Source organism: Diabrotica virgifera, chromosome 9 (genome assembly GCF_917563875.1).
Source record: "Diabrotica virgifera virgifera chromosome 9, PGI_DIABVI_V3a".
Taxonomy (NCBI): Eukaryota; Metazoa; Arthropoda; class Insecta; order Coleoptera; family Chrysomelidae; genus Diabrotica; species Diabrotica virgifera.
Genome location: NC_065451.1, coordinates 155,305,601 through 155,333,025, shown reverse-complemented (window position 1 = coordinate 155,333,025; position 27,425 = coordinate 155,305,601). Strand labels below are relative to the sequence as shown.

The 27,425-nt window shown below is 35.4% G+C and overlaps 1 protein-coding gene across 2 annotated transcripts in view; it reads right to left on the bottom strand.

The window, feature by feature from the left end:
• Window positions 1-914: 914 nt before the first annotated feature.
• The window catches only part of LOC126892260 (zinc finger protein 112-like), a 39,363-nt gene continuing 12,852 nt past the window's right edge, over window positions 915-27,425 (bottom strand). Inside the window, exon 2 of one of the 2 annotated variants that reach the window (XM_050661773.1) lies at window positions 915-3,758. In XM_050661773.1, the coding sequence (XP_050517730.1) occupies window positions 2,788-3,758 (971 nt within the window). In that variant the 3' untranslated portion in view covers window positions 915-2,787. Of the gene's footprint in view, window positions 3,759-6,103; window positions 9,012-27,425 lie in introns of those variants that run through there. The other variant, XM_050661772.1, reaches the window with a different exon arrangement.

Below are 27,425 nucleotides of genomic sequence, written 5' to 3'. Positions count from 1 at the left end.
TGAGGTTTTTCTCCAGTGTGGACTCTCAAATGTTCTTTAGATGCTTGACTAAACTGCTTAAAACAAATTTCGCACTTGTGAGGTTTTTCTCCAGTGTGCACTCTCAAATGTATTTTTAAACTATACTCGCGGCTAAACTTATTAAAACAAATTTCACACTTGTATGGTTTTTCCCCAGTATGTACTCTCAAATGTCTTTTCAAAAAACAATTGTGAGAAAACTGCTTAGAACAAATTCCACATTTATAAGTTATTTTTTCAGTCGCAACTTTCATATTTATATTCAATATTTTTCCTTCAGTGTGTCGATTCATGTCATTTCCTTTGTAAGATGAATCTTCAACGAGTTTTCCATAATTTCCATTTTATTTTCTTTTTTTTTTAGATAACCTACAATAGAAACAAACTCTAATGGCAAACTCTAATTGTAAAACAAAATGGCGTTGATTTACTACCCAATTACATTTATATGGTATTACACACTTTTTGTGAGTGTCACATTGACACCGTCTGTGTGTCATATGCACATACGGTGTCAATATAACACACAGTTGGTGTCCAAATTACACACAGACGGTGTCAATATGACACACACAAAAGGTGTTAACATCCTGTGATATCATGCTGTGTTGATTTAACACGAACATTTTTACAGTGGGGCTGTCAAAGGTCTTAAAATGAGCAGTTACTCGAAAAGTGTTGCAAACTTAAAAACCAGCTGATTGTTGTTGTTTTTTTAGGGGATTTTACTAGGAGGGGGGGGGCGCAACTCAAAGGATCCTTGCCCGGGTGAAAATTTCGTCTTCAGCCGGGCCTGCTCATCTTAAACTGTGAAATTACTGTTATGGTTCCATGTATAAATAAAACGCTTTGACATTATATAACTATATTATATTACATATTACAAAAGTAGCCTTACACCTGATTTAGAACGAGTTTTTGAATATCCCAGAGATACTGTTTCTGTTTCTAAGATTGAAGGTTCTAAAGTCCATCTGTCACAAACACTCGAGAAAAGTAAAACCCGAATTATATAATACTACACCAACATACATAATATTTCTTGTTCTTTAGGTACAGCCTTCAATTTAGTCCTGAATTTTGTCTTCTTGTATGTTGTTCCAGGTGTTTAAACGACCAAATCTAGCAGAAATACATACAGCTGAAATAGAAGACCAATACCCGAGATGCGAAAAAGTAACCCAGGCAATTAAAAAACTTAAAAATAATAAGGCACCAGATAGCTATGCTATGGTATACCCGCAGAGTGCTTAAAACGCGAAGGAGAAGCGTTGTACAGTTCTATAATATACTAGCTAATTCGAGACATTTTCGCAGAAGAAACAATGCCAGATGAATGGATAGAAGGGGTTATTGTAGAAATCCACATAAAAGGAAACAAAAATCAATGTACTAACTATCGGGGAATAACACCCTATATACCACCTACAATGCCCTTGCAAACATTCTGCTAGAAAGAACCAAAACATACACAGAAGAAATCGTTGGAGATTATCAATGCGGATTCAGACCGGGCCGCGCTACTATTGACCAACATTCATAATAAAACAGATAATGGAAAAATGCTGGCCGTTTGATCGTGAGCTTCATCAGATGTTCAAAGATTTTAAACAATCATTTGATAGAGTATGCAAGGCTAGAACGTGGACAGCGATGTAGAAACTGGGCTTTCCAAAAAAACTAGTCAGTTTGATATGGATGTGTATGGAACGGTTACGATGTGAGATCAGAGTTAAAGAAAAATACTCGGAGACATTCGAAATAAACAATGAACTAAAATGGGGAGATGCACTTTCACCACAACTTTTCAATTTAGCTCTGGAACACATAATTAGAAGTGGAAGAATCGAAAAACCGACTACAGTATTTCATCGAGAAGGACCAAACTTACGGTTGGCATTTGCAGATGATATCGATTTAATATGAAACGCAAGATTAAGGATTAATGAGACTTTCGTCAGGTTCGAGAGGGAAGCAGAGAAGATGGGCCTCCTATTCAATGAAAGTAAAACTAAATATATGTATATGAGCCGCAATAACCAAAGCAGAGACAAAATCGGTCAGAACATCACCATCAATGACTAACTTTGAGCGAGTTAGAGAATTTAAGTATCTTGGAACAACGATAACTGAAGATAATAACGGATCACAAGAAATAAACAATAGGATACAAGCTGGCAACAGATGTCTTTATGTCCTTTAAAACCCTTTTAAAATCGAAAAAACTAATAAGGCGTACCTACAAAAATACAAGTATATAAAACAATCATACGACCCGTTGTGATGTATGGAAGCGAAAACTGGACGAGAACAAAGGCAAATGAAGAGAGACTACGTGTTTGGAAAGAAAAATCATAAGAAAGATCTTTGGGCCTTTGCTTGATGAAGCAGCAGGACAATATAGTTTAAGAACTAACAAAGAGGTCGAAGAAGTATAACCAGATGCCAACATCATAAAAGACAAAGTTCAGAAGACTTCAATGGGCAGGACACCTCAGAAGACATTCTGACCAAAGAGCAGTGAGGTTGATGTGGGAGGATGTCCCAACTGGAAGAAGATCACGCGGACGCCCTCGACTGCGGTGGCGAGATAATATAGCAGGAAACCAGAAAACTATGGGGGTAGAGAATTGGAGAGATATTACTCAAGACAGAGAAGAGTGGAGGCATGCTGTCGAGTCGGCTAAAACCCACGAGTATTTGTAACGCCACTGAGTATGTTGTTTCAAATCATATAGTGTACCAAATTATTTAAAAGAAATTTTTTCACGTGTGCAATGTCAAATGTGATTTCAAGTGAATTTTTTGAGAAAAATGCTTAAAACAAATTTCACACTTGTAAGGTTTTTCCCCAGTGTGAACTCCCAAATGTGTTTTTAGAGTACCTGCTCTACTAAAGCGTTTAAAACAAATTTCACACTTGTAAGGTTTTTCCCCAGTGTGAACTCCCAAATGTGTTTTTAGAGTACCTGCTCTACTAAATCGTTTAAAACAAATTTCACACTTGTGAGGTTTTTCTCCAGTGTGGACTCTCAAATGTTCTTTCAACTGACTTGCTACACTAAATTGCTTAAAACAAATTTCACACTTGTGAGGTTTTTCTCCAGTGTGCACTTTTAAATGTCTTTTCAAATTACCTGCTTCACTAAATTGCTTAAAACAAATTTCACACTTGTAAGGTGTTTCTCCAGTGTGCACTTTTAAATGTCTTTTTAATTTACCTGCTTCACTAAACTGCTTAAAACAAATTTCACACTTGTGAAGATCTTCTCCCGTATGTACACTCAAATGTGATCTCAAGTTAATTTTCTGAGAAAAATGCTTAAAACAAATTTCACACTTGTGAGGTTTTTCTCCAGTGTGGAATCTCAAATGTTTTGTCAAATTAGTTGAATCAATAAACAGCTTAAAACAAATTTCACACTTGTATGGTTTTTCTCCAGTGTGTGTTCTCAAATGTACTTTCAAATCAGCTGCTTGACTAAACTGCTTAAAACAAATTTCACACTTGTGAGGTTTTTCCCCAGTATGTACTCTTAAATGTCTTTTCAAAAAACAATTGTGAGAAAACTGCTTAGAACAAATTCCACATTTATAAGGTCTTTTTTCAGTCGCAACTTTCATATTTCTATTTGATATTTTTCCTTCAGTGTGTCGACTCATATAATTTCCTTTGTAAGATGAATCTTCAACGAATTTTTCCATACTTTTCATTTTATTTTCATTTTTCAGATAACCTAAAATAGAAACCAACTCTAATGTAATTAGTCGAGTAAAAGAAAAAATGAATGCAATAATCAAATTAAAGCATAGTAATAAATCCCCAGTATACCGTCCTTTTTTAAAAAATGATTACAAAAGTCTTAAAAATAGTTTGAACTGCTTCCTTTGAACGAGTCTGCCACTTTGGGGCTGTCCATTAATCACGTGAGGCTCGAAAGGGGGGGAGGGTTCCATAAAAATCACGAAACATTACAAGGGGAGGGGGTCTAGTAATAATATCACGTGTATTTATTTTTTAAGGAAAATGCCCGAAACTCGAACTGAATAATGGCGTTACATGTATTTATTTTTTCGTCAAATGCACACAAAAATCACGAAACATCACAAGGGGAGGGGGTCTAGTAATAATATCACGTGTATTTATTTTTTAAGGAAAATGCCCGAAACTCAACTGAAAAGTGGCGTTACATGTATTTATTTTTTCGTCAAATGCACACAAAAATCACGAAACATCACAAGGGGAGGGGGTCTAGTAATAATATCACGTGTATTTATTTTTTAAGGAAAATGTCCGAAACTCAACTGAAAAGTGGCGTTACATGTATTTATTTTTTCGTCAAATGCACACACAAATCGAAAGTGGCATTGGTGTGACTGATAAAAAAAATCATTTCTCATTCTAATATTATATAAACCAACAACACATTAATTTTCTTTGGTTCCACCCAAATTTCTGTAGCGACACGGGATACTTTACATGGTAATTATTTTAAGTGCCTAAAATAACAAAGGACTCTTAAGAAGAAAACTGACAGAGCGTGTTGCGACATTCTGAGTGAAATAGAAAAATGTAACAGAAAAAGATAAAAACTGAAGACGGGATTCAACCCAACGTGAAAAAGATTAAACCTAACGAGAGATAGAGAAATGTCTGTCAAAATTTAGTATTTATGACCCTTAAAATAACACCAAATGCTAAAATTTATTGGCCTGTGGATGTCTCGTCAACCGAGGGTACGATCAGTGGCGTGATAATTTTATGGTCAAACTACGTTTTGTTCTAATTTTTTATCATTGTGAGAATTAAAAAATACCAACTAATATTTTTATCTCCACCACTGGGGGCGGTCACCTTTTGGTTGCCTATATTCTTCGGGGCATATGCTGTGACCCATTTTATAACAAAGTAAATATTACTAATTTTACCGTCCTGTAGGGTAACTGCTTTCTCTTTCTTTTCCACTATTATATATATTATATCTCTCTTTGCCGACGTTTAAATTAGGACCCACTTGAAGCTCGCTTCAACACACGCTTCGACCTCGTCGTGAGATTTCCCCTTTACGATTTCTTTTGTTTTGAATGTACCACCAGATGTTTCCACTTAGGAATACTGGTCAGGACTCTACCATCTTCGATATGGGTTAACATATTATGTATTATACCTACTATCTGATAAATTGGTAAAGTGGTGGGAGTTATTCTGTTGTTTTGGCGCTGAATATCTACGAATCTATGTAAGAATCGGAGGCACATTTCTTCTTGGATCTTAACAATAGAGTATTTGACATATTCAAACATAATATGTTTATTGTTACAAAATTTTGTACAGGGTGTACACGTAATGCTATTTCGTGTATTTTATAGATATTAAAAAATAGATTTTTTGTATATCCTAAAAAATACACATGATATAGGGGGTAGGGGGGAGGGTAAGTCTTAAACCTCACCAAGTATCACCAATGGGGAGGGGGGTTAAAAAATGCCAAAAAAAAATCACGAGATTAATGAACGGTCCCTTTCTGAAAAGAAACATTAATGTTTTTCCGTTGTTTCAATTAACATGTTAGGTGCCCTATTTTGAACAGATCCATTTAGCTGGTACTACGTACTTAAATGGTTTATTTAGTAACGCAGTACTATGAAACCGTCGTGACGACACTCTGTCGTCATGGGAACCGAACATGTTATTTAACAAAAAAAAATCAACTCTGAAAAGCAAATGCCTCTTCCTAGGCCCTTATATATCTTAAACTGTGAAATTACTGTTATGGTTCCCTGTATAAATAAAACGCTTTGACATTATTTAACTATATTATATTACATATTACAAAAGTAGCCTTACACCTGATTTAAAACACACGTTTTTTGATATCCCAGATATACTGAATATGTTTCTAAGATTGAAAGTTTTAAAGTCCATGTGTCACAAACAATCAGAAAAGTAAAACCCGGTTTATATAGTACTACACCAACATACATAATATTTCTTGTTCTTTAGGTATAACCTTCATTTTAGTCCTGTTTTGTCTTCTTGTATGTTGTTCCAGGTGTTTAGGTAATTCCAAAAAACCTGGAAGTAATACTTCTGTCAACTGTTAAACGACCAATCTAGCAGAAATACATCAAATATAGAAGAAATACATACAGCTGAAATAGAAGACCAATATCCGAGATACGAAGAAGTAACCCAGGCAATTAAAAAACTTAAATAATAAGGCACCAGATAGCGATGGTATACCCGCAGAGTGCTTAAAACACGAAGGAGAAGCGTTGTACAGTTCTATAATATACAAGTTAATTCAAGTCATTTGGCGAGAAGAAACAATGCCAGGTGAATGGATAAAAGGGGTTATTGTACCAATCCACAAAAAAGGAAACATAAGCAATGTATTAACTATTGGGGAATAACACTCCTATATACCACCTACAAAGTCCTTGTAAACATCCTGCTAGAACTAACCAAAACATACACAAGAAATCGTTGGGATTATCAATGCGGATTAAAACCGGGCCGCTCTACTATTGACAATATATTCTCAATAAAACAGATAATGGAAAAATGCTGGGCGTTTGATCGTGAGCTTCATCAGATGTTCAGAGATTTTAAACAATCATTTGATAGAGTATGCAAGGCTAGAACGTGGACAGCGATGCAGAAACTGGGCTTTCCAAAAAAACTAATCAGTTTGATATGGATCTGTATGGAAGGTTACGATGTGAGATCAGAGTTAAAGAACAATACTCGGATACATTCGAAATAAACAATGAACTAAAACAGGGGGATGCACTTTCACCACAACTCTTCAACTTAGCTCTGGAACACATAATTAGAAGTGCAAGAATCGAAAAAACGACTACAGTATTTCATAGAGAAGGACCTAACTTACTGTTGGCATTTACAGATGATATCGATTTAATAAGAAACGCAAGATTAAGGATTAAGGAGACTTTAGCCAGGTTCGAGAAGGAAGCAGAGAAGATGGGGCTCCTATTTAATAAAAGTAAAACTAAATATATGTACAGTCGGAAACATGAAAGAATACCCATGAACGATCACATGAATCACTTGTTTTGTATTTGCTGTATTTTTCTAAAAATAACAAACGTTTGTTATAGAAAAAGACAGCAAATACAAAATAAGTGATTAATGTGATCATTCATGGGTATTCTTTCATATTTCCGACTGTATATGAGCCGCAATAACCAAAGCAGCGACAGAATCGGTCAGAACATCACCATCGATGATTTTAACTTTGAGCCCGATAGAGAATTTAAGTATCTTGCGACAACGATAACTGAAGATAATAACGGATCACAAGAAATAAACAATAGGATACAAGCTGACAACAGATGTCTTTAGGCCCTTCAAACCACTTTTAAAATCGAAACAACAAATAAAGACGTACAAAAATACAAGTATATAAAACAATCATACGACCCGTTGTGATGTATGGAAGCGAAACGTGGACGATAACAAAGGCAAACGAAGAGAGACTACGTGTTTGGAAAGAAAAATCATAACAAAGATCTTTGGGCCTTTGCTTGATGAAGCAGCAGGACAATATAGTATAAGAACTAACAAAGAGGTCGAAGAAGTATACCCAGATGCCAACATCATAAAAAACAAAGTTCAGAAGACTTCAATGGGCAGGACACTTCAGAAGACATTCGACCAAAGAGCAGTAAGGTTGGTATGGGAGGATGTCCCAATTGGAAGATCACGCGGACGCCCACGACTGCGGTGGCGAGATAATAAAGCAGGAAACCTGAAAACTATGGGCGTGGAGAATTGGAAAGATATTACCCAAGACGGAGAAGAGTGGAGGCATGCTGTCGACTCGGCTAAAACCCACGAGGATTTGTAACGCCACTGAGTAAGTATGTTGTTTCAAATCATGTAGTGTACCAAATTATTTAAAAGAAATTTTTTCACGTGTGCAATCTCAAATGCAATTTCAAGTGAATTTTTTGAGAAAAATGCTTAAAACAAATTTCACACTTGTGAGGTTTTTCTCCAGTGTGCACTCTCAAATGTTTTTTCAAATTAGTTGCTTCACTAAACGGCTTAAAACAAATTTCACACTTGTATGGTTTTTCTCCAGTGTGTGTTCTTAAATGTACTTTCAAATCACATGCTTGATTAAACTGCTTAAAACAAAGTTCACACTTGTGAGGTTTATCTCCAGTGTGGACTGTCAAATGTCTTTTTAATTTACCTGCTTCACTAAATTGCTTAAAACAAATTTCACACTTGTGGAGTTCTTCTCCAGTATGTACTCTCAAATGTGCTTTCAAATGACTTGTTCTAATAAATCGCTTTAAACAAATTTCACACTTGTGAGGTTTTTCTCCAGTGTGGACTCTCAAATGTTCTTTCAAATAACGAGCTGTACTTAATTGCTTAAAACAAATTTCACACTTGTGAGGTTTTTCTCCAGTATGCACTATCAAATGTGCTTTCAAATGACCTGTTCTAATAAATCGTTTTAAACAAATTTCACACTTGTGAGGTTTTTCTCCAGTGTGCACTCTCAAATGTTCTTTCAAAGAACCTGCTGTACTAAATTGCTTAAAACAAATTTCACACTGGTGAGGTTTTTCTCCAGTGTGAACTCTCAAATGTGTTTTCAAATTACCTGCAGTCATAAACTGCTTGAAACAAATTTTACACTTATACGGTTTTTCTCCAGTGTGCAGTCTCAGATGTGTTTTCAAATAACCTGCTGTACTAAACTTCTTAAAACAAATTTCACACTTGTATGGTTTTTCCCCAGTATGTGCTCTCATATGTATTTTCAAAAAACATTTGTGAGAAAACTTCTTAGAACAAATTTCACATTTATAAAGTCTTTTTTCAGTCGCAACTTTCATATTTCTATTCGATAGTTTTCCTTCCGTGTGTCGATTCATGTCATTTCCTTTGTAAGATGAATATTCAACGAGTTTTTCCGTAATTTCCGTTTTGTTTTCATCTTGGGGATAACCTAAAATACAAACCAAGTATAATATAATTGAAGACACGAGTGGATGAAGGTGATATGTCACATTTTTCTAAAAACAGTTTTTCTTTATATACAGGGTGTAACAAAAATACAGGTCATAAAGGACATCGCACACATCTTATGGAAAATATAATGTCACTCAAATTCAATAAAATTTATACGAATATATTCGTTTTAAATTAACGGTCAAATCTTATCATTGCGCCAACTCTTAATTATGATTAATTACGGCGCAAATTGCAATTAAAGTTTATCAAAATCATATTTTGGGAGTTCATAAAAATGTCAGTTACAATTACTATTACTCAGGGTGCTATTCAAAGCAGCTTAAACCCAGCGGGTCCTAAAAGCGGATTAGTTAAACTATTTATACTTTCCTACTTCTCACCAAATATTTAATTATTACATAGGCGTTCGTTAAAAACTATCAATGGTGAGTGGTTCGCCTGTTTAAATGTTGTGGAATACTAATCAATTTTTTATTATTTATGTATGGTAAGTATACATAAAATCTGTAACTAATTTCGATTAAATAATGCATTCATTAGTGAGTGGTTCGTCTGTGTAAATGTTGTGCAATACTAATCATTTTTTATTATGTATGGTAAGTATACATAAAATCTGTAACTAATTTCGATTAAATAATGCATTCATTTCCCCACCACCATTAAGGTAAAATGCAAGGCGCGTTTTTTTTTCATGGTTTCCCCATTAGGCCTAATCCATGTTGTCATTAATTATTAAAAATATATATAAAAAAATTAAAAACCAAGTTGTGGTATTCAAAAAGTCGACAATTACTGATTCAAATGCACGTCTCTATTAGGAGCGTCTAAGAGAGAATGTAATAACTGTGTTGATGGATACCTTACATTTGCGTCATGCCTTGCATACCCTAGATACCATAATACACTTGCAACATGAGCACAGCATCCAACAGTTCGTGCACCAGTTTTGCAAGTGCAGTAGTAGCCGTCGATTGGTATATTGTCACCGTCATTTTCTAGATGGAGTGGTTGAAAAGCTATCCATAATTGATGTTTAGTCGCCTGACGAAATCTAGAGTAAATACGAGTAGTCTGGGCTGATTATCGGAGAATAGGCAATTTTTGGGAAAAGTTATTTACCAGCAATTTTATTGCTGGAATCGAATCTTATTATTGTATTTATTAATAATGTAGGTATGCAAAGTCCGCAGATAGTGTGCTACTTTTTTTATAAACAAAATGGCGCCCGAAAATCGTGTTTTTTTTTTCAATTTTTGTTCCATAACTCCAAAGATTTTAACTTTACACCACAAACACCCAAATAAAAATTCACCGCAATTAAATTCTGCATAGAGACGTGTTTTTCCCGATTCACTTCGACGAAAACTTTCCCCGTAAAAAGCGGGTTTTTCCAACAAAATCTTTAATTTTTAACTAAAATTTTAGATAAGTGATTGTTAATCAATAATTAAATAACTTGGTAATATAAAAGCCCTTTGTGTATAGATTATAATTCCAGAATCCGATGAAAATTAAATGAACACTTTAGCAACAATTGAATTGTTAATTAAAAATTTACGGTCGCTATAATAACGACAATAATTATGATGCATAAGAATTACTATGATTTTTTCATAAAAAGACACTATACCTATCTAATGTACTTTACAGAATTGAAATTGGACTATTTAAGCGGCCTCAGGAATATTTTAAAATTATAAACAATTTTTTGGCCTATAAACAAATATAATATCTCGGTCAAAGTTGACCGGAATTTACGGCAAATATATAAACAATAGGATCATAATTTTCAAACCATCACCTTTTTATTTTTTTCCTCTTTCTCCACACCAATTTTCATATCCTTAAAATACTCATAACATATATTATTATAATAAAAACTATCGATAATACGTGTGAAAATTGACAAAAATAGCAAAATTCCAATCAAAAATTAGGTTGGAGGAAATGTAACCCTCAAAGTTCAAAATCGGTATACGAAAAAAAAAATGCATTTTCTCGGCTTCCCATGGAGCAATTTCCTTCATTCTTTTTTTGTTCCTAAGTAACTCGAGTAGAGCCATCGAACTAACGCATTATTAAATGTCAGACTTGCTTTTGTTTTGTTATAATTAATTAATTTATTTATTATAACACAAAATTTTAATTTGTTTAAATAAAAATTGTTTAAATAATTATACAGCTTTCAAATGAGAATATTTATGTTTTTAACTTTAAAAGGTATATTTGTAGTAAGTTTATGTAAAAAAAAGCCTACAACTGGAAAAAATATGTAGTTTTCGGTTCTTATAAATAAATTAATATATTATAACAAAACAAAAGCAAGTCTGACATTTAATAATGCGTTAGTTCGATGGCCCTACTCGAGTTACTTGGGAACAAAAAAAGAATGAAGGAAATTGCTCCATGGGAAGCCGATTAAATGCATTTTTTTAACGTATACCGATTTTGAACTTTGAGGGTTACAGTTTCTCCAACCTAATTTTTGATTGCAATTTTGCTATTTTGACAATTTTCACACGTACTATCGATAGTTTTTATTATAATAATATATGTTATGAGCATTTTAAGGATATGAAAATTGGTGTGGAGAAAGAGGACAAAAATAAAAAGGTGATGGTTTGAAAATTATGATCCTACTGTTTATATCTTTGCCGTAAATTCTGGTCAACTTTGACCGGTTGTATCTCAGGAACTACTCATCATATTTAAACATTTTTTTCTTTTAAAAGAAGCTCCCTGTCGCTGCTTTTCGAATGCAGTTTTTACAATTTAATTTAGTTTAATATTTCCCGAGATATTCTATTTGTTTATAAGCCAAAAAATTGTTTATAATTTTAAAATATTCCTGAGGCCGCTTAAATAGTCCAATTTCAATTCTGTAAAGTACGTTAGATAGGTATAGTGTCTTTTTATGAAAAAATCATAGTTATTCTTATGCATCATAATTATTGTCGTTATTATAGCGACCGTAAATTTTTAATTAACAATTCAATTGTTGCTAAACTGTTCATTCAATTTCCATCGGCTTCTGGAATTATAATCTATGCAAAAAGGGCTTTTACATTACCAAGTTATTTAATTATTGATTAACAATTAATTATCTAAAATGTTAGTTGAAAATTAAAGATTTTGTTGGAAAAATCCGCTTTTTACGGGGAAAGTTTTCGTCGAAGTGAATCGGGAAAAACACGTCTCTATGCAGAATTTAATTGCGGTGAATTTATATTTGGTGTTTTTGGTGTAAAGTTAAAATCTTTGGAGTTATAGAGCAAAAATTGAAAAAAACACGATTTTCGGGCGCCATTTTGTTTAAAAAAAAAGTAGCACACTATCTGCGGACTTTGCATACCTATATTATTAATACATACATACAATAATAAGATTCGATTCCAGCAATAAAATTGCTGGTAAATAACTTTTCCTTGTATTTTGCTAATTAGCCCAGAGTAGAGCTCTAAGAAGACCCTGTTCTTCTAAAAGTGCTTGAAATGTAAAATGTTCAATGTTTTCTCTCTGTAATTTATCTTGAATGTAACTGGGTGCAAGTTTTACTTGGTAGATTCCAATAGTCAAATCTCTAATCTGTTGTAACGACAAAATGGGAAATTCTGGTAAAATAAGTTCATCTAAATTCACCCATGCATCGTCTTGAATACGTTGTAAGTCCAAACGGTCAACTTCAACACGAGCTTTTACGACATTTTCATATGCAGCCAATTCCTGCATTGTTTCTGCCAATTCTGCAGTTGCACCTTGCATTTGAATAGGTGGAAAATATTTATTAATTAAACTGCACCCAATTTTTAAAAACATTCTAATATTAGGCACATGATGGACCGGTATTAATCCACAAAACAATTTAAAAATACTTTTTAAATGTCCATTCCGAGCTTCAACTATCCATCTTGTTTTAGTAATTAATCGCGCTTTATTAGCATCTTCAGTAGACAACTGTCTTTGTCCTCTTGGTAGAAGTGGTGGCATATGACATTCTAGGCCTAAATAATTTAATAAATGAATAGAATCACGATAGCCTCTATCTACAATTACAATATCATTTAGTTGCAGCCAGTTACGCAAGTTATTTACTTCGTCTTGTTCCTCGTCTTCAAGGTGATGTTGTAAAATTGCAGCATCGTTATTTCTTGAATCAGAAAAATAGGGGCCTTGTACGTCCAAAATATATCCGTCAGGTCCGACTATTAAAACAGGTTTGATTAAATGATAACCCTTATGTAGACAGTAAGTTTGGCGAAGACTTCGAAAATTAGACGATTTGGGAATTTCGAGATAGGTTCCATCTATGTAAATAATGGCTTGAGGATTGTCAGGATTCGGATTGTACAAAGAGTTAGCAAAATCTGTAACATGGGTTCTAATAAATTCTTGGCGACCAATTGCTTCTAAACCCAGATTTTCTCTAACAAATCGTTGACAAAGACTTGTACGTACTGCAGTTATTGTCAGACTAACGTTGGATCTGCTAGAATATGAGCACAAAATTTTTAATAAATCGTCACTTAAATTGTATTTTAATTTCATAAGAAATGTAATTAAATCCTTTTTAGTAATAACTCTAGTTCTATCATAAACTACGACCTCATCGCAATAAGTATAAAGATCTTGAAAATTATTTTTGCTTAAGTTTGTCAATGCTTTGAAGTCGTCCTCTTGAATACCCGTGTCTGTCTCGAAACGATTAGTAGTATTTTCAATTGCTGTCAGACGTAACGCTTGAAACCACTCTGAAACTTCTTTCGGACTTAAGTTAACATTACGCATATTCTCTATTATATTATGATCTAACATACTGTCATCATTTATGTGATCATTGCAACATAAAGCACCCTTTCCTACAAAAATCTCTCGTTTCATGTGGATATCTACTCTAGTTTCTAATGACAAACGTTCAAGATTTCTAGCTCTATCACATACAAAACATAAATTATTTCTTTGTAATACACACTTGAATCTACAAGCATTCACATTATCATCATTACCTTGTTCAATTTCTTCAATGATGTATCCGTAGCAGTTTATGTGAATCACAATACCAATATCAAAATTGGCTTCCGGTAGATTGTTGTTCATGCGGCGACCCAATGCAATCTCCTGAAATCTTGGTGGAAGATTATCTAAGTTCTCAACTCGACGAAAACCTCTAGCACGAACTCGAACATCACAAATATAACACTGCATTTTCACTAATTAAAATAGTTAATAGTAGAACAACAGTTCGACAAAAACTAACCATTTGGCGGAACGTAACGACCCTTTATAATAATTACTAGTTTACAATAATTACCAGATAAAGTTGACTAGTGACAAAAACTTTTGATTCTTTCTAAAGCAAACGATTTGCCTAATTTTCTTTTAATTGATCGATAATGTTAAAACACAGTAGAATGCAATTTAAGTCGTAATTCAATAGTGTTAATTAAATAAAATTCTGTTAAATTCTCATTAGTGCGTTAAATACCCTTGTTTTACGGTGCGTCACTGGAAGTGCGTTGTCATTTATGATTTACAAGGTAAGAGGCTTAATAATCTTAAAAGATTTATGAAGTCCCGATAATTTGGATATCTTAAAATATTTTTTCTCTCTCTAACTTATGTACCTAGCCATTTGATTTCAGATTAATTTATATTAATTCCTGCTCTTATTACTGAAAATTCAGAGTTGGCGCAATGATAATAAGTGACCGTTACATTGAAACGAATCTATTCATGTAAGTTTTATTGAATTTGAGTGACATTATATTTTCCATAAGATGTGTGCGATGTCCTTTAACCCGGCACCTGCCACGTGGGGTGCTACCAGCACCCCATAAGACATTTTTATCAAATATTTGGTATTTCAAGTTTGGTAACCGAGCTGTGCGTCATAGTAGCTTTCTATAATATTATATAGCATATATGTGTTAGTATTTGAAGTGGTTATTTAGTGTCATTCTGCACTTATAGCTCTAAAGTCCAATTGGGGTGTCATCATCTGGCACTTTAAGTTTTAAATTTTTTTTGTATTTTTGATAAACAGGTCAAATTTATATTTTTTTATTGAAATAACTGATTTAAATTATTAATATACACTCTATACTCACCAAAATCTTAATTTTTTTAGATATTTTACTTGACTTCATTTATTATGGCTTGATACTTGCTAATTTGCTTATAACACCTTTTTCATTTTATTTTTTAACTTTTGTAACATATTAGTGGCTAATAAGTTAATAAAACATGTTTATTTATATTCTTGTGTTACTCAACACATTATTTTGTTTTTTAAACAAGTAGATCACAGAAAATTTTTAAGGGGTGCTGTGAGCACCCCACGTGGCAGTTGGCGCCTTGCAAAGCCACGTGGCAGGTGCCGGGTTAATCACATATTCTGGGACCAAAAATAGTTCGATTGAACCTAACTTACCTTAGTACAAATGTGCACATAAAAAAAGTTTGAAGTTACAAAATAAAAATCGATTTTTTCCAATATATCGAAAACTATTTGAGATATTTTATTGAAAATGGACATGTAACATTCTTATGGCAGTAGTATCTTAAGAAAAAATTATAGTGAATTCTAGACACCCCATAAAAGTTTTATGGGGGTTTTGTTCCTTTCCAAACATTTGTGTACGTTCCAATTTAATTATTATTGTAGTACCATTAGTTAAACACAATGTTTTAAAAACTTTTTTGGCTCTTAGTACTTTTTCGAAAACTCGAGTTTTTATCGAGATATTTTCAATATTTGTCAAATCCACCACATATATGTATTCGCGGTGTGCCAGTACTTGGAAGGGAAACGAGAAACGACCGTGCGCAAGTCGCGGAGAAATATTGCAACTATCTTAAATAATTCATATTGTCAATTGAAATTGTCAAATTGACGCATATTTCATACCTTCTGTCATTGAAGCAGAAAAATATATATTGCTCCACAATATTGATATAATATGCAATTATTATATAAAGGTAAATTTAATTTATTGTATTTTGCTTGCGGTACTGCATTTTAATAACTAATTTTATTTACTACACACAATTGTTTACGTTTTCATAACATAACCTGAATCTTATTTTTTCTTCTTATGTTTTTGAACTATGGCCTTGACAATTATCCAGTAACCAGGACTAATATAATTGGCCAATATAATTAAAAGTGCGAATAAAAGTACAGAGCGTAGAAACAGGGGTCGCTTTGCCGATCTTGCACGGTCCCAATATGGTTAAGTACGATTATGGAGACTTAGTAATAATATGAAAATTTATTTATGATTTACATTTTTAGGTATATTTTGAACCATATTAAAAAAGAAGCCACATCTCGATAAAAGGTGCCTTATCGTAAAAATACAAAGAGGCAAAAAAGTTTTAAAAACACTGTGTTTAAATAATGGTATCGCAGTAATAGTTTAATTGGAACGTACACAAACATTTGGGGGGTTTAAAGGAACAAAACCCCCAAAAAATTTTTATGTAAACATATTAAAAAAGAAGCCGCAACTCGATAAAAACTGCCTGATCGAAAAAATACGAAGAGCCAAAAAAGTTTTAAAAATATTGAATTTAACTAATGGTACCACAATAATAATTTAATTGGAACGTACACAAAAGTTTGGGGGGTTTAAGGGAACAAAACCCCCATAAAATTTTTATGGGGTGCACAAATTTCACTATAATTTTTCTTTAAGATGTTCCTGCCATAAGATTGCCACATGTCCATTTTCGTTAAAAAATCTCTAATAGTTTTCGATAAATTTGAAAAAATCGATTTTCATTTTGTTACTTCAAAGGTGTCCAATATTAAATATTCAGTATTCATATCCGAAATTGGACAGTATCATTTTATCACCCAGTAGATCGAATGCATTTATTTGTTATTAAACACACACACGTAATTAATTAAATTACATACACATTTGGTCAATTATCAATAATATAATTCAATTCAATATAATACAATTCAATAATATAATGTTCATGGTCCTATCGAGAAAAAGAATACTTCAAGGAAGTTTGAGAAAGCCTATACAGTCCACACCAGCAACACCCTCAGAGAGAGACCACTAGACCCGGGAGAACGAGAGCCGATTGCAGAGCTAAGAGCAGTACCAAAGCCGAGAGCCGATTGCAGAGCAAAGAGCAGTACCATAGCCGAGAGCCGATTGCAGAGCTAAGAGCAGTACCAAAGCCGAGAGCCGATTGCAGAGCAAAGAGCAGTACCATAGCCGAGAGCCGATTGCAGAGCTAAGAGCAGTACCAAAGCCGAGAGCCGATTGCAGAGCTAAGAGCAGTACCATAGCCGAGAGCTGATTGCAGAGCTAAGAGCAGTACCAAAGCCGAGAGCCGATTGCAGAGCTAAGAGCAGTACCAAAGCCGAGAGCCGATTGCAGAGCTAAGAGCAGTACCAAAGCCGAGAGCCGATTGCAGAGCTAAGAGTAGTACCAAAGCCGAGAGCCGATTGCAGAGCTAAGAGCAGTACCATAGCCGAGAGCCGATTGCAGAGCCTACCAGAAGCGAGGGACCCTAGACGTCTAAGAAAACAAAAAAAAAACCGTAAGTTTTTGAATAATTACAAAATCTTCCAACTGTTACAATCGTACAATTTAACAAGTTTGTATTTTTATTATAATTCAACAATCTAGAACAACACTCTCCACTCTATCAATAGTAAAATAAGGTACTTTAGAATGTATACCATATAAATAATACAGAGACAAAAATATATTTGAAAAATAATTTGAAAAAAAGAAACGTTCATAAACATATAGCTTGCTTTAATTTCAATTAAATACTTTATTTCGAAAAAATTAAAATACTACGTAACTTATAGAACGATAAAAGTCCACTCTATATAATAATTTCATCTAAATTTTCACTATTTTAGAAAATGAAAATATTTTACCTATTTCTGTAAAAATTAATCACATAGATATCTAATTGCCAAATTTGAATAAGATTCCAGTATTAATATTACATATATCATTTACAGATCTTTTATAAATACAAAGGTTCATTAAATTATCCAACCAAAGAATTTCAATTTTAGCGTTAGTGAAATCGTAATACTATTCAGTTTATTTACAAACAGAAATCACTTAGTCAGGCAAGCGACCTACGGTAACGTTGAAAAATTGCAAACTTGACAAGGGCATACAATTACATTTTTATTTATATACATTCTGACTTACGAGAGAGCGTGATAGTACAGGTGTAGTAAATAAATATAATTGTTAATAAGCAGATATTTTTTATTGTGTGAATTTGATGGCCTTGGACTAGCCAATTAGCCAGACATTATAGGCATATTTAAGTACATTGCTTAATAAATAAAATACAGTTCATATTGTTTAATATATTTACCGCTGAATTTAAAATTTTATAAAAATAACCATGGAAAGTGTATACGTTAAGCAAGCGGAGATAGGAGCAGAATTAGCGAAACTAGTTTCAAATACTAAAAAGGATTCTCAATCTCGGAGGACTCAACAATACATCCGGGATAGGCAGGAAAAATTAGAAGAATATTGGGCAAAATTTCTGAATAACCACGAAAAGCTGCTAGAAGGAGGTATAACGAAAGAAAAATATTTTGAAACAAAATACCATGATCAGGTATTTAAGACATATATTGAGGGGAAAACCCTGTTGGAAGAATATGGAAGGGTGCTGAAAAGAGGAAAAGCACCGAAAGTAAAGGAGATACAGATAAGGAAGCAAAGAATCGAGGAATTATTACGGCCAGAAAATGAACAAGATTTGCAGGAGGATGAAGAGCTGCAGTCAGAGTTAAGAGAATACATGGAAAAGGTGAATACACTAATAATTGAAGCAGCAGTAAATGAGGAACTAGACGCTATAGATAATGGAGAAGTAGAGAGAATAAATCAACTAAAGAGGAGAGTCAGGGAAACCTTGAAGAAAATAAGGCCAGGAATGCAACGGCCAGAAAGCACACAGAGGAGGGACGGTGTGACATTACCGCAGGTAAAAATCCCTGTGTATGAAGGCAGGTATGAAACGTGGAGAACTTTCCACGATCTGTTTACAAAAGTAATACATGAAAACGACCAGTTATCAAACGCAGAAAAAATGCAGTACCTAAAAACTCAACTAAGAGGGGAAGCCAACAGAATGATACAACACTTAAACATATCCGAGGCCAACTACGAAGTGGCCTGGAACATGCTAAAAGATAGATATGAGAATCCAAGGATGATATTGTTTAAATTGATAGACAGGATGCTACTAGCACAGGAAGTAAAGGAATCTTCTGCTAGAGCATTGAAATCACTACATGACACCTTCCACGAAAGTCTGGAAGCCATAGGAGGGTTAGGAACAGACACGGAAGCGTGGAGCCCATTGGTAGCCCGAATTATCATAACGAAATGGGACAATGAAACCAGGAGGCTGTACGAAAACCACGTTGGAGACAGTAGAGAGATACCGACGTACAAATCGACACAAACATTCTTACAGCGAAGATTCCAGACACTGGAACTGCTGGAGTCAGAAAAAAGACAAGAGAAGCAAGGAGGATCTGGGAGGAAACCAAGAACACGTTGCGTGATATGCAACGGAGATCACGGAGTACCGAACTGCAGAGAATTTCAGGAACTCAATGTAAGAGACCGAAACAGGATGATAAAAGAAAAAGGATTGTGTGAAAACTGCCTAGCACATAAAAAAGAAAAACAATGTTATGTACAATATAGGTGCAGACACTGTGGCGGAGACCATCACCATATGTTGCATTATGAGAAAGGAACCACAGGCAACAAAAGAAACTCCAATGAAACGAAAGGAGAACAAACACAAGAAAGAAATGGAAGAGATTCGAATAATAGAAGAAACGGGTATCAAGCTAATAGGTACAGAGGAGGAAATAATAATCCATACAACGCCAGAGAACAAAATAACGGAAGGCGAGAAAATACACAAGATACCAATGGGCATAGGAATATCAACGACCACCAAAGAGGACAGAATTCAGTAAACTGTGCAAGCCATAAGGAAGGTGAAGCATTACTAGCGACAGCTGTTGTACGCATAAGAGATGCGAAAGGAGATTCACACATAATGAGAGCATTAATCGACCAAGGGTCACAATGCGCATTTATAACGCAACAAGCTGCGACGACGCTAGGAACAACAAGGAAGCCCATACAGGCGACCATATCCGGGATAGGCTCGTCAGGAGAAAAAACAGCCAATTGGAGTATGAAACTTTTAACTCATTACTAAAACTCATTACGAAAGTGACTTCGAGATGGAAATAGAAGCACTAGTATTACCGAAGATAACAAGGAATTTACCGGAACAGGATATAATTCTACCGGACTATAACGAGAAAAATGCAATACTGGCAGATCCAAGATATTACAAGGTAGGGAAAATAGACTTACTACTAGGAGTAAAAGAATACAGTTACATATTGACAGAAGGGATGCACAGAATAAGTAATGGACTCCTGAGTCAAAACACCAAACTAGGATGGATAGTTTCGGGGATAGCACGAGAGAAGGAGACTACAAAAGCAGAAGTATGCTGTATGATATCCAGACAAGAGATGGACATACAAATAAAGAAATTCTGGGAATTAGAAGAAGTAAATCAGGAAACAAGTTTATCAGTAGAAGAACAAGAATGTGAAGAAATGTATCGACAGACAGTAAAAAGAGATGAAGACGGGAGATACGAAGTGAGAATTCCGTTTAAGGAAGACGTAACAAAGCTAGGAGAATCTAAGCAGCAGGCATTCGCCAGATTGATGCAACTAGAAAGGAAGTTTGCAAAAGACAAACAGTTAGAAGCGAATTACAGACAATTCATGGAAGATTATGAAAACCAAGGTCATATGGTAATAGCAGAAAACCAGGGAGATGGGTACTACCTACCTCATCATCCAGTGAGAAAAGAGGACAGTACTACAACGAAAATAAGAGCCGTGTTTGATGCATCAAGTAAAAGCTCATCGGCAGTAAGCCTGAATGATATTATGCACACAGGGCCGAAATTACAACAAGATTTGACAAATATACTATTACGATGGAGATCCAATAAGATAGCATACTCAGCGGATTTGGAAAAAATGTTTAGACAAATCAGAATGGCAGAAGAAGACCAAAAATATCAAAAAATTTTGTGGAGAAAGGACACAAAGGACCCAATACAAGAATATAACTTAACGACGGTGACATACGGCACGGCCGCAGCACCATTTTTAGCGTTGAGAACAATACAGCAATTACAAGAAGACGAAGGAGCGAGGTTCCCGTTGGCATCGAAAATTGTAAAAGAAAACATGTATGTAGACGATATACTAGGAGGAGCGGAGACAGTGCAGGAAGCAGAAATAGCCCAAAAGGAATTAATACAACTGTTCAGAAAAGGAGGTTTCATTCTCAGAAAATGGTTGAGCAACGAAGAAAAAATAATGGAGAACGTACCGGAGGAAATGAGGAACGTAGACTCCAAGGCATTCAAACAAGAAGAAGTACGGAAAACGTTAGGAATACACTGGTCCCCTAAAGAAGATATAATCACATTCAAAATAGGGATAACGACAGCAAAGAAAATAACGAAAAGACACGTACTGTCAGAAGTAGCAAAACTATACGACCCACTAGGGTGGATAGCACCTGTAGTAATTCAGGCGAAAATGTTCATACAGGAATTATGGGAGCAAAAAACCAGTTGGGATAAAGAATTAACTAGCAACCAACAAAGCAGGTGGAATACATACCAGGCGCAATTAGTAAATCTGGAGAAAATAACATTGCCCAGGTGGAACAACTTAAGCAAGACAAACAGAGTAGAACTACATGGATTTGCAGATGCATCTATGAAAGGATATGGAGCGGTAATCTACTCAAGGGTGTTAGGCCCAGAAATCAAAACGAATCTAATGACAGCAAAATCGAAAGTCGCACCATTGAAAGGAAAAACGACATTACCGAGGCTCGAGTTGTGTGCCGCGGTGCTATTAGCAAATTTAATGAAGAAAACCCTACAAGCATTGAATAGGGAAAACATTTAGGTATATGCATGGTCAGACTCAATGATAACCCTGGCTTGGATAAGGGGATCATCAAAAAGGTGGAAAATGTTCGTCGCCAACAGAGTAGAGGAAATAAGAGGCGTTATATGACCGAAAAATTGGCATAAGGTAGATACGAAGGAAAACCCAGCGGACATCCTCTCACGTGGAAGTACCGCATCAGAATTATTAGAAGCAGAGCTATGGTGGAAGGGACCAACTTGGCTGACTAGTAACAAAACTTTAACGCAGGAATCAGAAGAAATACCAGAGACAAATGAGGAGGAAGTCAAAACGAAAATAACGGTGCACACGACAACGATAAAGGAGGACATATGCGAGAGATTCTCAAATTTAGAAAGAATGAGAAGAGTACTTGCATACTGTAGGAGATTTGCAGACAAATGCAGAAAAAAGAAAGACAGTGGACAAAGTCAGCTGACAGTCCAAGAATTAGAGGAAACGCTATTAAAGGTGATAAAGCACACACAGCACGCCTACTTCAAACAAGAAATAAAGAAGCTGGAGAAGAAACAGCAGTTAGACAAGAAAAATAAATTAGCGTCATTGGTACCATTCCTGGATAGACAAGGAATTCTAAGAGTCACCGGAAGACTGAGACACACGAATCTAAAGTACGGAGAAAAACATCCGATAATTTTGCCAAAGGATAGTGCATTAACAAAGTTACTTATAGCAGATAGTCACGCAAAAAATCTACATAGCGGATTACAACAAACACTACAGTACATAAAAAGGAAATACTGGATAATCAACGGCAGAAGAACCGTGAAAGATCATCTAGCAAAATGCTTAAGGTGCAGGAGGTATAAAAGCCAAGCAGCACAACAATTAATGGGAGATCTACCGAAAGACAGAGTGAACCCGAGTCATCCCTTTACTAACACAGGGATAGATTATGCCGGGCCAATAAAAATAAGTACCACGAGAGGCAGAGGACAGAGGAGCTATAAGGGCTACATCTCAGTATTTGTGTGTCTGTCAACGAAGGCAGTACACCTCGAAGTAGTAAGCGATATGTCTACGGATGCATTCATCGCGGCGTTCAAGAGATTTACGGCACGCAGAGGACAGTGCAACAACGTATACAGCGATAACGGAACCACATTCGTAGGAACAGCAAATTTGTTGAAAAAAGAAAATCAAAAAATAGATGACGAGATAAAACAAGGATTACTGGCACTAGGTACCCAATGGCATGTCATACCGGCATATGCACCACATTTCGGAGGACTATGGGAGAGCGCAGTGCGGATAATGAAATATCACTTGAAAAGAATCATCGGGGAAACAGTTCTAACATATGAAGAATGAGTACGGTGCTGACACAAATAGAAGCATGTATGAACTCGAGACCATTATGTGGGTCATCAGAAGACCCTGAAGGGAAAATAGCCCTGACACCAGCTCACTTCCTTATAGGGAGAGAAATTATATCACCAAATCGGGAAGAAGAGATTACGACTTATTTGAAGATGCCGACGAGGTGGAGATTATTGGAGAAAATAAAAAGAGACTTCTGGAAAATTTGGAAACAGGAATACCTGCACCAATTACAACAGAGAAATAGATGGCATAAGGCGCACTCTAACATAAAAGAAGAAGAAAAAGTTATAATAAAAGAAGAAGATACACCTCCAGGCAGATGGCCATTAGCGAGGTTAACAGAAACACACCCAGGAGCGGAGGGACTAACCAGAGTCGTAACAGTGAGAAAGGCGAACGGGAAACTGACAAAAAGACCCATACATAAACTAATACGACTGGAAGAAGAGAAACAGGAAAAGCCGAAGAAGGCAGCAGCACTAAGATGGAAGAAAATACTAGTAGCTATAATGTTTTTAACGATGTTAAAACCCATAAAGGCAGAACCGTATAAAATATATAATCCGGAACCAGGATTTTTCACAGAAGATCTTGGAGAGGTCGTTATAGACCGGGGAACATTTCGAATAAAGGTGTTACTAGAAAAGGGAAGAATTCGAACAGAGCACCAACTAATAGGAAATATGATACAAGGAGTACGAGAACTGTGTCAGGATATAAAAATCGTGAATTGTAAGGATATAATAGGGAAGTTAGAGGAAGGACAAAGAAAGGCGGAATCAGTAAGCGAGGGGTTGACAGTAGAAATAAAAGCAAGGGAAAGAAGAGGAATATTAGGAACAATATTAACCTCAGTATTTGGAGTCAATGACGAAGCCTACAGTAACATTGAAGCATTAGACAATAACCAAAAGGAGCTAATAAAGGGATCACAGCATCAAGCGAAGATAATGTTAGAAACAATAACATCAATCAATCACACAGAGAACAGGATAAACGAGCAAATGAATAAGTTTAACAAAGCACTAATCACAGGCCTACAAGAAATATCTAAAGGACTTAACGAAGTAGAAGACAAAGCACAGAGACTAGAAACCGAATATAGCACGTTGCGAATACAAACGATAGCGTTGCAAGTTATGGAATTCATAAACGAATATACTCAATTTACGAGGGAATATTAAACCTTCACTATAACCACGGACACTTCATTGATATAGTGAAACCGGGTGAGATAACCAAATTGATAGAGAAAGCAGGGCAGATACTGCCACAAGGGGTCGAAATACGACGACAGCCCATTATAGAAACAGAAGTCAGTCATGACGACAGATATATAACAGTCATCGGCTATTTCATAGTGACAGGGAAAATTAAGTACAGCATGCTGAAAGTCACGGCCATACCACTTAACGTTGAGGGGTCGGTGTTGCGCACATTTGTCGCCCCAAGGAATCTACTGGTCGTAGATTATAACACACTGCACTACTTCGAATTGACCGCAGAAGATAGGGAAAGATGTTTACTGTTGACAAAGACGCAGATAGCGTGCTCACCAACGGCTATAAGGAACATGGATACCCAACCAAACTGCATACTTGAAGAAATTTATGAGCGATCTAAGAATAGCACATGTCCAGTGGTAGCCAGGACAATACAGACAGCTCAATGGAGTAAGATGGGTACCGCCAACCTCTGGCTCGTTATCACGCCAGTCACGATACACATATCCATTATTTGCGATGGAAATCGGAGCGAAAGAGTACTGGAACGAGTCACATTCCTGAAACTTTCACCCAAATGTATCGCCCAAACGAAAAATATTACATTACTCCCCACTAGCAGTGGGATGGAGAGAGCGGTAACAAGCTACCTGAAGGCGCCAATCACTCCCGTGGCCCAATTGGTGGCGAGGACACCCCGCAGGTTTAACATGCCTCTAAACACCTACCTGGACATACCAGGAGGAGAGCTACGTCACGCGTTACTTGAGGAGGAAAGTTTAGAACAAGAAATGACGCATACGCAGTGGCAATCGATTCCAGAATCTAATTGGCATTATTTTGTAGCCACCGGGACCATTACTATAATGGTAATAATTGGGATACTCACGTTATGGAAATACCGTCCTGTTGTACGACTATGTCGTTCAGGGAATCCACATACTCAGACTAACGAACAGGAAGTACCTGTATTAAGTAGTAATCGGCATAACAATGTACCGTCGACTTCAAAGGCCGACATCCCACTCTCCACATTTTCATCCAATTGCCCTAATTTTAATCTAGAGATAGAGTCGGACATTGATAGCTAGAGTACGGTTGGAAGATTGTTGATTATTCTTAAACTATTTATTTATTAACATGTTTGAATTTGACTATTTTATGTAATACTTATATGTAAACTTTGAGTATTGACACTTGGGCCAGTTTTTGCCCGATTCCGCAGTATGTCCAATATCAAATATTCAGTATTCATATCCGAAATTGGACAGTATCATTTTATCACCCAGTAGATCGAATGCATTTATTTGTTATTAAACACACACACGTAATTAATTAAATTACATACACATTTGGTCAATTATCAATAATATAATTTGGACATCAGCCAAAAGTTGCTGACATAAGATAAACAATTTACCTTAATTAGATACACAAAATCACGCGGGGCCCGTGTTTACATTGACCCAATTTAAACTTATATAAAACTAAGATCTCTTGTCTAGAAATTCAATTATTATTAATTCATTAACGCGAGTGATTGTCTTCAACGATCATCATTTAAGTCTCTACTCAAAGTACCCCGGGTCAACATCCATAGTGTAAGTCTCATCAATAAACTCTGCTACTATTATTTGGTGTTTCCATCACAACTTAAAGACCATCTACACTGAGCCAACGAAGGGAATTGTTCAAAGGGGCTGTAACTTTTTTTATGTGCATATTAGTACTAAGGTAAGTTAGGTTCATTCGAACTATTTTTGTTCCCAGAATATGTGATTTAATTTATGACCTGTATTTTTGTTACACCCTGTATATGAAGGTATTCAGCCCTGTGATGGATGACCGAAGTTATCTTTAACGTTTGCGGTAAAGTTAAGATAACTATGACATATAACTTCTCGATAACTTTTTACGTAAATTTCGTGTGACGTATCCGTCACCGTTATGACATGAGTTATTTATTAAACGTTAAAAAAAGAAATATAAGTATTGGCACGTATTGGTTTCTCTAACAAAGATAACCTTATGTAGAAATAGTACAAGTTGGAGCGAGAAATTGAATCATGAGAAGACCGACCCGTCGTCGGCAACCGCCGATGACAGAACAGTGTCGAACAGCAAACAGCTGTTCGGGTTCGATGGTGCATCAAAAAGTAGATAGAAATAGGGTTGCCAGATTGGGGTATTTTCCCACAATTTTGGGGTAATTTGAAAGTGTCTAGGGAAATTTTTCTAAGCAGAAATTGTAGTGGGATTTTTTGGGGGAGGAAAATTATGGAGGATTTTAAGGGGTCATAATAAATTAAATTTACGAATGTACATAAAACTGTATGTTATACTCCCATATAATCGAAGACGATAGGAACTATGAATTATTTCCAGGGCCCTCGTTGATAAGTAGTATTATTTTGGTTTACTGTTCTCTTCATTTGACTACTATTTATTAACATGCGGCAAAAATTTAAATTTGTGGGATTTGAGCTTCAATTTGAGGGAATTTCAGTTTCTAAGTGGGGAATTTATAAAATCTCATCTGGCAACTTTGGATAGAAAGAACAGTACACCACATTCACATAGCAAATTCCCAATATAAACAAACGCACGTGTTAACGATTCGTCCACTCATTCGTCAAGAAGCTATTAAATATAATTTATCGCCCTAAACGAGGCGGTTTCTCATTTTACAGGTCCTAACTTGTCAGTCTGCATCTGCAAATTCAAATTGTATTTTTTAGCGTGTTGGTTTTTAAGATAATATTATTTTATGTTA